Below are 13,093 nucleotides of genomic sequence, written 5' to 3' on the forward strand. Positions count from 1 at the left end.
GCCAACAGGATGGATATGTAGAGGTTTACTTTAAGGAATTGTTTCATGCAATTATGGAGGCTTGGCACATTCAAAATCAGGGTGGGCCAGCAGGCTGGAGACCCAGGAAAGAGTTAGTGTTGCAGTTCAAATCCAAAGGCTGTCTGCTGGCAGAATTCCTTCTATTAGGGGAAGATAAGTCTTTTTCTATTAAAGCCTAAACGGATTGATTGATTGGATGAGGCCCACCCACTTTATGGAAGGTAATCTGCTTTACTCAAAGTCTACTGACTTAAACGTGTCAATCTCATCTAAAAAAAAAGAAAAAAATACCTTCACAGAAACATTTAAAATAATGTTTGACTGAATATCTGTGTACCGTGGCCCCCCCCCCAGTTTGACATGTAAAAGTAACCTCGCAAGTCCACTCCTTATTAACTTGGCACCCATATGCATCTCCTTATTCCATACTTAATCTCCAAATAAAGAGAATAACAAGTTCATACTTCCACCTAACCTAATAAAATTATCCTGTGTGCAATCAAAAAACACACTAACCTTTTCCCCAGAGGAGAATGCAAAGTCCTTGGATGATGTTTACTCCTCTCCGTGATATTCCATAATTTTGATACGGTGAGGTAAAGTTAACAATACTTAAATACTATGATATGGAGTGAGTAATCTGGCCGGGCACAGTGGCTCACACCCTTAATCCCAGCACTTCGGAAGGCTGAGATGGGTATATCACTTAAGGTCAGGAGCTCAAGACCAACCTGGCCACCATGGTGAAACGTCATCTCTACTAAAAAAAAAAAAAAAAATACAAAAATTAGCTGAGCATGGTGTCACACGCCTGTAGCTACTCGGTAGGCTGAGGCAGGACAATCACTTGAACCCAGGAGGCAGAGGATGCAATGAGCCGAGATCACACCACTGCGCTCCAGCCTGGGTGACAGAGCGAGACTCCATCTCAAAAAAATAAAGTCAGTAATCCGATGTTACATGATAAGGGAACAAGAAAGGAAAGAATACAAAGATATTTTCTTTTTATATATCTACATATAGATATTCACACCCAAACATTCGTAACAAAATAAGAAATACAACAATTAGTCCTCGTTTCTGTAGCTGGTCACATGGTGATTGCTGGTATTCATGGTTGCCTCTTTCCACTACCCATTCTGTATTCCCTTTGCGCTCATCTCGCAGGCTGATCGTGGTTCACCTGGTGGGGTGACCCAAACCTTCATTCTTCAGGGCTGTGGGCCATTCATAGTCCTGTATGGATTGTTGTTATTTTTATCAACTGTAATCACAGGGCAGGGTACAGAGATGTCCTAAGGGATCTCCTTAAGCCAGACATACTCCTCCTTACCTCCATTGTGTAGCAGTTCCATTTCCTCTTGGGCAGGATCAATTACCCCAGCCAACACTGTAACTCCCTTCCTTGCCTATTGATTCAGAGGTGTGAGGAGCCCAAAGTGGCTGGGTGGCTGTCTTAACTTCCAGTGCAGTGGAATGATTGTAATTTTTCATCCTCTAAATAATGTATTTGAGTAGGGATACATTTATTCTAAAATGCATATTATGAATATTATGCAGCAGATTCATTCACCTTGTGATAAAGTGAAATAGAGTGTTAAGCAGAAATAACATGCAGATATCTTTTATCATCAAATTAGGAAGCAAGATTCTCTGATGCAGTATTCCTCAGTCTTAAACCCTGTATTGATGCCTTTTCATGAAAAAAAAAAAAATGCTACCAGAACATAAGTGCTGACTTAAAACATTTTTATTTTAATTTATTTAAATATGTACAAACATTACACTAGATCTAAAACCTTTATGCTTATTATATTTCTTTATTAAACCCAGACTCATTACAGATAAGGGACAAGCAAAACCCCAAAAGCAGTCAAGTTGAAAATAACACTGAGTGAATGTAACAGATGGATTTTGCCAGAACTAACTTGCTACTGCAAGCAGGCATCTGGACAGCACTGGTGACTGTGACACGGGCTGGTCTCAGCTCGTTGGGGGGCTTCTGGCCTGCAGTGGCCCTGCTCTCTCCCCACTGTGTATGAATCACATTGAAACCTTTGCTCCCTCACAGCATACCTTGAGCACTTATTTAGGTGTCAGATATACCTCTGTTCTTTTCTCATTCGCCCATGAATTCAAGCTGTACACCTTTTAAATAACATTTTCTGTGTTATAGTTTCATGGCGCTAAACTCCCAAATTAGTAAGTAGTTGAGTCTTAATGACGTAAAATGGTCTTATTTGTAAATTATCACTGCAAAAGAGAATTTAACTTGTTAACCAACAAAACAGAATGAATATGCTGACGAGACAATTGTTAATGAAGGCTGTCATGTTAACATAGGACGTGCCAGCCTGTATAACCAGACATGTTAATGAGCCCACTAAAATAAATGCTTTGATTTTACTTGAGACAATGGATGCCAAAAGTAATCACAAAACACAAACTAGAGCACTAAAATCACTTGTCAGTACTTACTTGTTAAGCGGACATCCAGATAATTCTAAATATACTGTGTGTTGATTATTTTTTACATTATCATCAAGTTAAAAAATTGTGAAGAACTCAATCTTCCAAGAATATGTCTAAGTACCCTCAGATATCTGAGGTCCCCAATTTGAAGAAACACTAACGTATTGGGAAAAAATATTAAATCTTGAAGACCTGGGTACAAGCCACTGTATTGTTGTGAACTCTGGCAAGTCACTTAACCACTCTGGGCATTAAGTTCCTGAGTTGTGCCCAACTTCAAGCCCTGATTTGCTGGACTTGAGAGTTCATGCTCTTTCTTCAATCAGAAGGCCTTTGAAATTCCAGAATCCTGTGCTGGGCTTATAGTTCAATCAGTACTCTTAAAAAATGGGGTCCTGGCAAGAAAGCATTTTATGATGGTGGTGATCCCCAGGAGGGATCACATTATTCTGTAAGATTATGCTGATTATAAAGCCTTCATTTTCTTTCATTATAGATTCTGATTCCCAGCATAGCCACGAAGTGATGCCTCTCCTCTATCCTCTCTTTGTCTACCTCCATCTCAACCTGGTCCAAAACAGTCCGAAGAGCACAGTGGAAAGTTTTTACAGCCGCTTCCATGGAATGTTTCTGCAGAATGCTAGCCAGAAGGATGTCATTGAGCAGCTACAGACCACTCAAACCATCCAGGACATCCTATCTAACTTCAAGCTTCGAGCATTCCTAGATAACAAGTACGTGGTCCGTCTCCAAGAAGACAGCTATAACTACCTTATCCGCTACCTCCAAAGTGACAACAATACTGCCCTGTGCAAAGTCCTCACCTTACATATTCATCTTGACGTGCAGCCTGCCAAGAGAACAGACTATCAGCTGTATGCCAGTGGCAGCTCCTCCCGCAGTGAGAACAACGGTTTGGAGCCCCCTGACATGCCCAGCCCGATTCTGCAGAACGAGGCTGCCCTAGAGGTCTTACAGGAGAGCATTAAGCGCGTCAAGGATGGGCCTCCCTCCCTCACTACCATCTGCTTCTATGCCTTCTATAACACAGAGCAGCTGTTGAACACTGCAGAAATCTCCCCCGATAGCAAGCTGCTTGCTGCTGGGTTTGACAACTCCTGTATAAAACTTTGGAGTTTACGATCCAAGAAGTTAAAATCAGAGCCCCATCAAGTAGACGTGTCCCGCATCCATTTGGCTTGTGATATTCTGGAGGAGGAGGTATGAATACCATTTTTTTCTTCCCTGCACCCGCCTTCCTAATTTCCTTAGAATGTCCTTACCAAACACGACATATCTTAGAATGGACTTCCTAGTTTTCCTCATCGTACAGCTAAAGCCAGACTAATGCCATGTAACCTGTAGCCATTGAATTCCTGCACATGCCTAACCTAAGATGCAAAAACAATTTTTAGCAGCATTAGCTTATTATTAATGAATGGTCAGTATTTATACTATGTGAAATGTGAATAGCAACACTAAGCCTAATGAAAGACCTTTAGCTAATATTGACTTTAGCTGAGATTTGCAGTAAATATACACTTACGTGTTTGCACATTTGCTCAGGTACAAATAATCGGTAGTAGGATAACTGAGTCGAAGGGGCTCCATTGTAAACTGTAATGAATATTATTTTCCCCACAGAAGGTTGTGTCATTTCACAGTCTTAGCAACAGTAGTAAGAACACTGGCATCCCTGCACCCTCACCACACTGGATGGTATTGGCTTTCTGAGGCCAGTGCATATCCTGTGACTGGGCGTACCCCAGGGTGTTCCCAGACCCCACTTAGAGAAGTAACACAGGAAGTAGAGTTGCCAGCTCCCCCTCCGTCAGTCAGTGTTCAATCTTGTTTGGCTTGTAACCATTTAGGACAGTCATTGAAAAGGGCAGGCGCAGCTTGGGTTTCAGGTCACCAAAAATCACTACCTTAGAAAAAATGTGGGCCAAGGAAGATAGAAATTAAACTTCACAGAATTAACTTTTCTTTAGAGTGGTCCTGAAAAAGTTGTGGGCCAAAGTATTTTTGTCTTATCACCACTGAAATTCAGGTAGCTCTGCCTCACATTACTTTGGATGGAAAATTCTTTACACAATGTTGAATAATTAAGGAGCAAAAAAATCACTCTAATTAAATTACAGTTAATGATAAGGATGTCAAGAATATTGGGTGCCCTAAATTAAACCATTGTTTTCCTGTTCCTGTTTTCTGAGTCTGCTTCCAGTTAGGTTGGCCTTTGAATTTTTGATTCTTGCAACGAGACAGTATAATTGAAGGATTTCCTTATGATGAGTAAAGAGTCTAGATTCCCGTGTAGAAGCTTTAATTTCTAGAATTTTATGGTACTCTCCAAAATATTTTTTATTACATTTGTATTTGAATTTTCAAACATCTCTTTTCCTTGGAGGCAGTTCCCTTTTTGGGAGTTCTTCTGGTAAAACTGAGGAATACTTCCTGCATTTGCTTTCAGTTTTCTGTAAATACAAAAAAAAACTACACTGACCTTATTAGCTTTGATGATACAGAGTTTGGAGATTATTCTGTGCATTAAAAATTAATATTAAGATAGCATTATGACATCTGATAACAGTAGACCAAAGTAAAACATTTTAAGACTCTGGCCACTACTGATAACTAGCTCTGTGACTTGTCCTGTGTTTATTTCCGGGTATCAGAAGTGTATCTGAAGACTCAGAAGTGAGGAACCGCATGCAGAATTCCAGGAACTGAAAGAAATTAAGTATGGCTGGAGTTAGGAGAGGGGCCAAGACAGGAAGTGATATAGTGACACTGTCTTATATGAGCAATTATGGCGGCCAAACTAGGGTAGTGGCAGTGGCAAAGGAGACATGGATGGACTAGAGAAGAGCTCGGTTATTCAATTACTGTAGGGGATAGGGGAGAGCAAGCATCAAGGGTGACGTTTGTGTTTCAGGCTTAAACAGTTGGATGTCCATCAAGAAGGGAGCAAAAGACGTCATTGGAATGGTGGTTTTGTTTAAGCATTTCTGGCTTTCCATCATTGTTCATACTGAAAGTACTGTAGATGCTAGCTAACCTCTGCCCTTTTTAAGAATAAACCTTTTTTTTAAACTTAAGAACTAAAGCTGAGATTCTCCTGTTGTGGGATTTCTGCATGCCCGCCCATTTTATCACAGCAATTTGAGAAGTTTTCTTTTTGGTTTCTGACAACAAGCATTTGGGGGAAAAGCCAGGCATAAATTAGTTACGATAGTTGGTGTTTAATGTTTCTCCATTGAAAATTTGGACTTTTCTTTTTCCCTTGTAGAATGCATAATTAAAACAGACTATTATTTTGAAATGAAATATTGAATATTAAAAAAAAATAAAATAGAGACTCTTAATACAGGAGCCACAAACTCACATACCTAGAGAAACCAAACTCACATACCTAGAGAAACCAAACAGGTAAAAGCAAGTGGCGAAGCCACATGGATTAATGAGATGATAGAAAGTGCAAAATCACTATGTAAGTCAGACTAAAAAGCCAGCTTGCACTCTCTGCTTTCATCTTTTTGAAGCAATAACTATTATATAAATCAGTGAATACAGTATTTCTACAGTATTTGAAACGGTGTTCACACCCAGCCATTCCACTTCTAGACATATATCCAAGAGAATGGAAAACATGTGCACACAGGCACTTGTACATGAATATTTATGGAAGTGTTATTCACAATAGCCAAAAAGTGGAAATAGTCCAAATGGCCATCAAGATGAATGAATAAATAAAATGTAGTGTGTGCATGCAGTGGAATATTATTTGCCCATAAAAAGAAATGAAGCACTGATGCAGGCTGCAACATGGATGAACTTGAAAACTTTATGCTACGTGAAAGAAGCCAGTCATAAAAGGTCACCTATTGTTATTCCTTTCATAGGAAATATCCAGATAGGCACGTCCATAGAGACAGAGAGGAGAGGAGTGGTTGCCAGGGGCTGGGCAAGGAGAATGAGAGTGACTGCTAATGGGTGTGGCATTTCTTTGTGAGGTAATGAAAATGTTCTGTGTTAGATAGTGGTGATCATTGCACAACTCTGTGAATGTACTAAAAATCATTGAATTGTACACTTTGAAAGAATTATATAGTATGTAATTATAGCTCAGTTTAAAAAAAAACAAAACAGGAAAACAGTAACCAAAATCTTCTGTGTAAGCATAAAATTTTCTCTGTTAATTATGCCAAATAAAACTGAATTCACAGCACTGTCCTGTAGCATCTGTTGTCTCCCACTTGAAGATCATCTAGGTTAACCTTTGGAAAGGTGTTAAGTGACATAGCAGTCCATTGCTTTTTACCTTGGTATGAGCAGCCCTCCTCCTGTTTCAGACACTGAGATGAAGAGTGAAACTTCATTCTCCATCTTTTGTTCTATATGAAATGGAGATAGAAACGATATCCGGCTGGGTGCGGTGGCTCACGCCTGTAATCCCAGCACTTTGGGAGGCCGAGGCAGGTGGATCACAAGGTCAGGAGTTCAAGACCAGCCTGGCCAAGATGGTGAAACCCCATCTCTATGAAAAATACAAAAATTAGCTGGGCGTGGTGGCAGACACCTGTAATCCCAGCAACTCAGGAGGCTGAGGCAGGAGAATCGCTTGAACCCAGGCGGCAGGGGTTGCAGTGAGCTGAGACCGCGCCACTGCACTCCAGCCTGGGTGACAGAGTGAGACTCTGTCTCAAAAAAAAAAAAAAAAAAAATGAGATATCCAACCCAACCCTTACCCCTGTTGATTGATACCTATGTATTTTTAATATTTGAGCAACATGGCAAAACCACAGAGATACCAAACCAAGGATTTGCTCTTCTTTCTTTTAAGCCGTGTGTATGCAGCTACCCTCATCACTACCAGCACCCGCCTCCTTAACTCAGCAATAAAACAGCTGTGTGCAATTCATTTATATGTCTGGTTGTTTTGCCCCCAATCTGGTCTTCTTTAGGTTTGAAAAGTAAAGAAGGCAATATTAGCAGCAATACTCGATTCTGTAATCTGTGTATCAAATTGTCATTTAGATTAATGCTATCCAGTGGGAATATGATGTGAGCCATATAGTAATTTAAATTTTTCTAGTAGCCACATCTAAAAAGGTTAAAAATTTGTTAAAATTAATTTTAATGATGTATTTCATTCAAACTAATATGAACAAATTATTTCAGCATGTAAGCAATATAAAAAATGATTCATGAAACCTGTTACATACATCTCTTTCGGTCCTAAGTTTTAGAAATCTGATATGTATTTTACATGAACAGCACATGTCAATTCATGCTAGCCAGTATCCAACTTTTCTGTTCTAGTTCAGGCTGCTGTCATCTCCCATGTAGATAGCAGTGATTCACTTGCTTCCAAGTCTAATACACTCACAAGTCCAGCCAAATTTAATGTCTTCCTTTTCCACTGACGGCTAATTAGAGAATAGATGGAGGCTAAATTCCAGACCCCAAGAAAGGACCTCTGGTCTGGGGGAAACGTGAGTGTAAGCTCTGAGGTAGTTGGAGCCTCAGAGTCCAGGAGCAGACAGCCATAACAAATCTGAGGTTTTAGGGACTCCATAGTCCAGAGCAGGGGCAGCAAACTACAGCACAAGGGTACATGAGATGATACTTGATCTCTTTATGTTTATTTTTCTTGTTAAATTTCTATTTCATGTGTTTTACAATGTATATAATAAGATTTATTATTACATGAATATGCTTTACAAATTAAACATTTCTATTTGGGATGCATACACAATTACTGTAGAGTATTCAGGCTGAATCGTAGGGTATGGTATTATCCTGTCGGCAGGAGAGAGAAGTGAAAACCCATGGAGTTGGACCCTTGTGAATCAGCTGCTCCACCATGCTGAGGCCCGTGTGGGACTGGTTGAGCCACACAGAAAATGTGGCTGGGTTATTTTAAGCTGTGGTCCTGGCAGAGGGCTGACAGTGATAGCCAGCAGGAACATTCTGGTTTCTCCATTCCTTGGTCTACAGAGTCAGCTGGACACGTTTCCACCAGCCTGGGACAATCATCAAGATCCCTGGGGAGCGCCAGCTGTACTCCCAGCCCATGCTCCTAGCCCATGCACCTTCATCTCCAATTGTGATGCCTTCACCACTGAGGAGGTGAAGGCCACTTCCATAGCTTCTTGTTCCAAATGAAGACCACTTACACCTCAAAGGCAGTAACATGTCCTTTAATTCACAGTTAACTTTCACAGGATCTTTGTTTAATTCATCTGGTGTCATTTTTGTTCCCACAGTCTTTATATAAACTTTCTGGTGTAAAGGAGTGAGTCATTCTTGAAATTTTAAAGTGTTGTTGTAACTTCTTTGGAAAGGAAAATTACTAATATTCTTGGTAGCACTCAGTAGACCCTTAGGCTCTCAAATACTTAATGTATTTTTAATGTTGGGTGTTTGGAATAGCCATTGTGAATATTCATGGACATCAGTGTTTATTTTCTCTCAACTTTTTCTTAAATATGTACACATGGGAGGCATTCATTTTATTTTGAATTTAACCATTTTCAAGTAGAAAAAAAAAGGGTGCCCTTTTCTTATACAAGAACCTAAGGCTGCCACAATGAACCAACAAAGCTGACAGGTTCGGGGATCTTCATCATACTCTTTTCTTCTGGTGTTCAATTAAAACCCATTTTAATTGATGAATTCTGGGACAGAAGAGACAGCTGTAGTTTTGAGGAGTTTGTGTGGGAATAAAGGGAAATGAATTTTGAAAACAGATGGTATACTTGTGGGGAGAGGACCAGGAAAGGGGACTCTTTGAGTACCATTAGTTGCTGTCTTTTCTGTCGTCACACACAGGAAATTATTTCGAAGAATCACAAGAATCGCTTGGCTTTGCTTAAAGCACTTCTGAATCCACACCTTGTTTTGTTAGTTTGGGGGAGATGTTTTTTGAGACCCTCCAGAAAGTCACTTTAAAAACTTCATTCTTATTTTGAAACACCAAGCAGTTTGTGGCTGGTCACTAGGCAGGGGGAGCTGTGATTTACTAGTAACTGTACCTTTCTAGCTTACTGTTAATTCTTAAACATCCAGGTTTTATTTTGGCTAAACTCCTCTGATAGTTCTGGGTTTTGTTTGTTTGTGTTTGTTTTTGTTTTGGGGTTTTTTTGGCATAGGGTCTTGCTCCGTCCCCCAGGCTGGAGTGCAGTGGTGCCATCACAGTTCACTGCAACCTCAACTTCCCAGGCTCAAGTGAGCCTCCTACCTTAGCCTCCCAAGTGTCTGGGACCACAGGCATGCGCCACCATGCCCAGCTAATTTTTTAAATTTTTTTGGTAAAGAGTCTCCCTATGTTGCCCAGGCTGGTCTCCCAACTCCTGAGCTGCAGCGATCCTCCTGCCTTGGCCTCCCAAACTGTTGGGATTACAGTGCGAGCCACCATGCCTGAACCAATAGTTGTGTGTTACTCTTGAAGTGAGGCCGGGTGTGGTGGCTCACGCCTGTAATTCCAGCACTTTGGGAGGCCAAGGCGGGTGGATCACCTGAGGTTGGGAGTTCAAGACCAGCCTGACCAACATGGAGAAACCCCATCTCTACTAAAAATACAAAATTAGCCAGGCGTGGTGGCACATGCCTGTAATCCCAGCTACTTGGGATGCTGAGGCAGGAGAATCGCTTGAACCCAGAAGGCGGAGGTTGTGGTGAGCCGAGATCACACCATTGCACTCCAGCCTGGGCAACAAGAGCGAAACTCCATCTGAAAAAAAAAAAAAATCTTGAAGTGATACCATATCTGCCTTCATGTGTTGCTGCGTCCATCATTAACCCCCATCATGGGAGTAAGGAACATGTCAGGACTTGACAAAATATTGTTGTCAGTTAAATGGAGTAAAAACAGCAGTATGGCTTATAAAGCAGCTAAAACTGATGGATGAAGGCAATGCCCGTAGAATAGAACAATCTAAGAGCCTCACATAAATTCGAAAGTAAATATTTTCAAATGGCACGCATCAGAATTAACCATACACGCTATCCTCAATTGAAGGGTAAGGTCCACAGTCATTACTCTGTAATGGCCTTGCATTTCTGCATCTTTTAATCTGATACAGTCTGAGCTGCAAGGTGAATTTAAGGGGAACAATTTGTAAGTCGTAAGAGACTTTTATTCAGTTATGAGTTATCTTCCTGGGGTAGCGTTCAAGGGCAAGGCCACTGTCATTTGCTGGATAGATGCTATTTCCCAAGCAGTCTCAGTTCTCTACTTTTTTTTCTCCTGGACTTGTTTTCCTTGTCAGACCACTGAACATTTTTTTGTGTTTCTTTTCCCACCCCACCCCAATGTTCCCAGGATGATGAGGATGATAATGCAGGCACGGAGATGAAGATACTGCGGGGACACTGTGGACCAGTGTACAGCACGAGGTTCCTTGCGGACAGCTCAGGGTTGCTCTCTTGTTCTGAAGACATGTCCATCAGATACTGGGATCTGGGGAGTTTCACCAACACTGTGTTGTACCAAGGACATGCCTATCCTGTGTGGGATCTGGACATCAGTCCATATAGCCTGTACTTCGCCAGCGGGTCCCACGACCGCACCGCCAGGCTGTGGTCATTTGATCGGACGTACCCGCTGAGGATATATGCAGGGCACCTGGCAGATGTGGACTGTGTCAAATTCCACCCTAATTCAAACTACTTGGCCACAGGCTCAACCGACAAGACCGTTCGGCTGTGGAGCGCTCAGCAGGGGAACTCGGTGAGGCTTTTCACAGGCCACCGCGGCCCCGTGCTTTCTCTCGCCTTTTCTCCTAACGGTAAGTACTTGGCGTCTGCTGGCGAGGACCAGCGGTTGAAGCTGTGGGACTTGGCCTCTGGGACCCTTTATAAAGAGCTGAGAGGCCACACAGACAATATCACCAGCCTCACCTTCAGTCCAGACAGCGGCTTGATTGCCTCTGCCTCCATGGACAACTCGGTGCGCGTCTGGGACATCAGGAACACTTACTGCAGTGCACCTGCCGACGGCTCCTCCAGCGAGCTCGTGGGCGTGTACACCGGGCAAATGAGCAACGTCCTGAGCGTGCAGTTCATGGCCTGTAACCTTCTTCTGGTGACTGGAATTACACAAGAAAATCAGGAACATTAATTTTTTAACTTTGTTGGAACGGACTGGGGTAACAGTGGAAAGCCTCCAGTTGCAATCCTTCAGTGAGCTGAGATTGAATCATTGACTGTGAAAGAGCCCCCTCCTCCCCTCTCTCCTGGGCCCTCATTCCGGGCAGGTCCCCCTTCACTCAGCCCCCCAGTGTCGAAGTCCAAGGTTGGGGAGGGGAACAGAAGAGAGGCAATGATGAGTGATCAAGAATTAGGATGCCCTGGAGGTCACTCACAAGTCCTCATGGAGACCCTGCCGTGACCTCGCGCATGCGAGCACCTTCCTGTCTCTGTCTCATTTTCCCCATCTGACCGGGGCTGGGTTTGGTTAGAGGGCGGCTGTAGAGCACCCTCAGGAGAAGTGGCACCGCAGGGGTCACGCACAGTGCAGCCCCCTGGTGGGAGGGAAGTCCTTGTTGGCAGAGGGATGCGGGGTGGGAACAAGGAAAGGGGAGGGGATGATCCTGGCAAATAGTCTTTCCTTTTCCGTAATTACAGAGAACCAGGATTTTTTTTAATTATTGTTATTATAATTATAATTATTATTATTATTGAGATGAGGAAACCTAGCACTGGCAGAGGGCACCTTCTCTGCTTTTAATCTTTCAGGTTTGACTCCTGGCACTGGCTTTGATACTTGGAATTTTGAGGTTCAGGGAATTCAGAGAATTTGGTAGCACAGTGTATTGGGAGAAAGGGAAATTTCAGGTGACAGATTGGTCACCCTGGCTGACATGTTTCTGGAAGTGGGTGGGTGGGTTTGATTGAGAACATTTTGGGCTCCTGCAGTGATGGTGGGAAAGAAATTCTTTCCATAGCTGCACTTCTCTTAATAATTCTCTCCCCTCAAAAGAAAGATTATGATAAAGAATAATTTGGAGTAATAAGTAACAAGATAGAATTAGAAAAATGTGGAATTTCTGAATGACCATTCAGAGGTGTGGCTTTTTCCACGTCTTTTTCTCCTGCAATGAACTGCTCCCACATCCTGCACTGCAATACCAGTCTAATGAACACTTTGTGAAACGAATCGTAAGTATGTACGCACGCATATCAAACTATGCTCTGAGGATAAAGCAAGTTCTAATTTGTGGAAAAAGGATTAAATATTTCTGTTTTCTGAAAAGAGTTATTTTGTATTTTGTTTTCTATTAAAATGTATTTAGTTTCAAAAAAAAAAAAGTGTTGGCATCTCATTTCAACTCTGAGGACAGGCGGGTGAGTGTTCTGTCCTGGGATGGTGTGCCTCTCACCTCTCATCAGGGCAGTAACCCGTCGGTTACCTAGGCCACACTGTCCCCAACGAAGGTGCATTTTTATCCGTTCTTGAGTTCTGTTTAGCTTACTTTGAATCATGATTCCCTTAGTATTCACTTGGATTATTGATGGCATTTAATGCTGTTTGTACATCCGAGATTGATAGTTGCTGACTGGAGACCACATATATTTCACCATCTAGAGTCATTTG

At 42.0% G+C, this 13,093-nt stretch overlaps 1 protein-coding gene across 6 annotated transcripts in view; it reads left to right on the forward strand.

Annotated features, from left to right (window-relative positions):
- TAF5L (TATA-box binding protein associated factor 5 like) overlaps positions 1–12,807 on the forward strand; it is a 32,814-nt gene extending 20,007 nt beyond the window's left edge. For 5 of the 6 annotated variants that reach the window (XM_054441737.2, XM_054441747.2, XM_054441757.2 and 2 more), the window contains 2 exons: positions 2,990–3,714; positions 10,820–12,807. In XM_054441737.2, the coding sequence (XP_054297712.1) occupies positions 2,990–3,714; positions 10,820–11,617 (1,523 nt within the window). In that variant the 3' untranslated portion in view covers positions 11,618–12,807. Of the gene's footprint in view, positions 1–2,989; positions 3,721–10,819 lie in introns of those variants that run through there. The other variant, XM_054441763.2, reaches the window with a different exon arrangement.
- The last annotated feature ends 286 nt before the right edge of the window (positions 12,808–13,093 follow it).

The sequence above is a fragment of the Pongo pygmaeus genome, chromosome 1, assembly GCF_028885625.2.
Source record: "Pongo pygmaeus isolate AG05252 chromosome 1, NHGRI_mPonPyg2-v2.0_pri, whole genome shotgun sequence".
In the NCBI taxonomy this organism is placed as follows: Eukaryota; Metazoa; Chordata; class Mammalia; order Primates; family Hominidae; genus Pongo; species Pongo pygmaeus.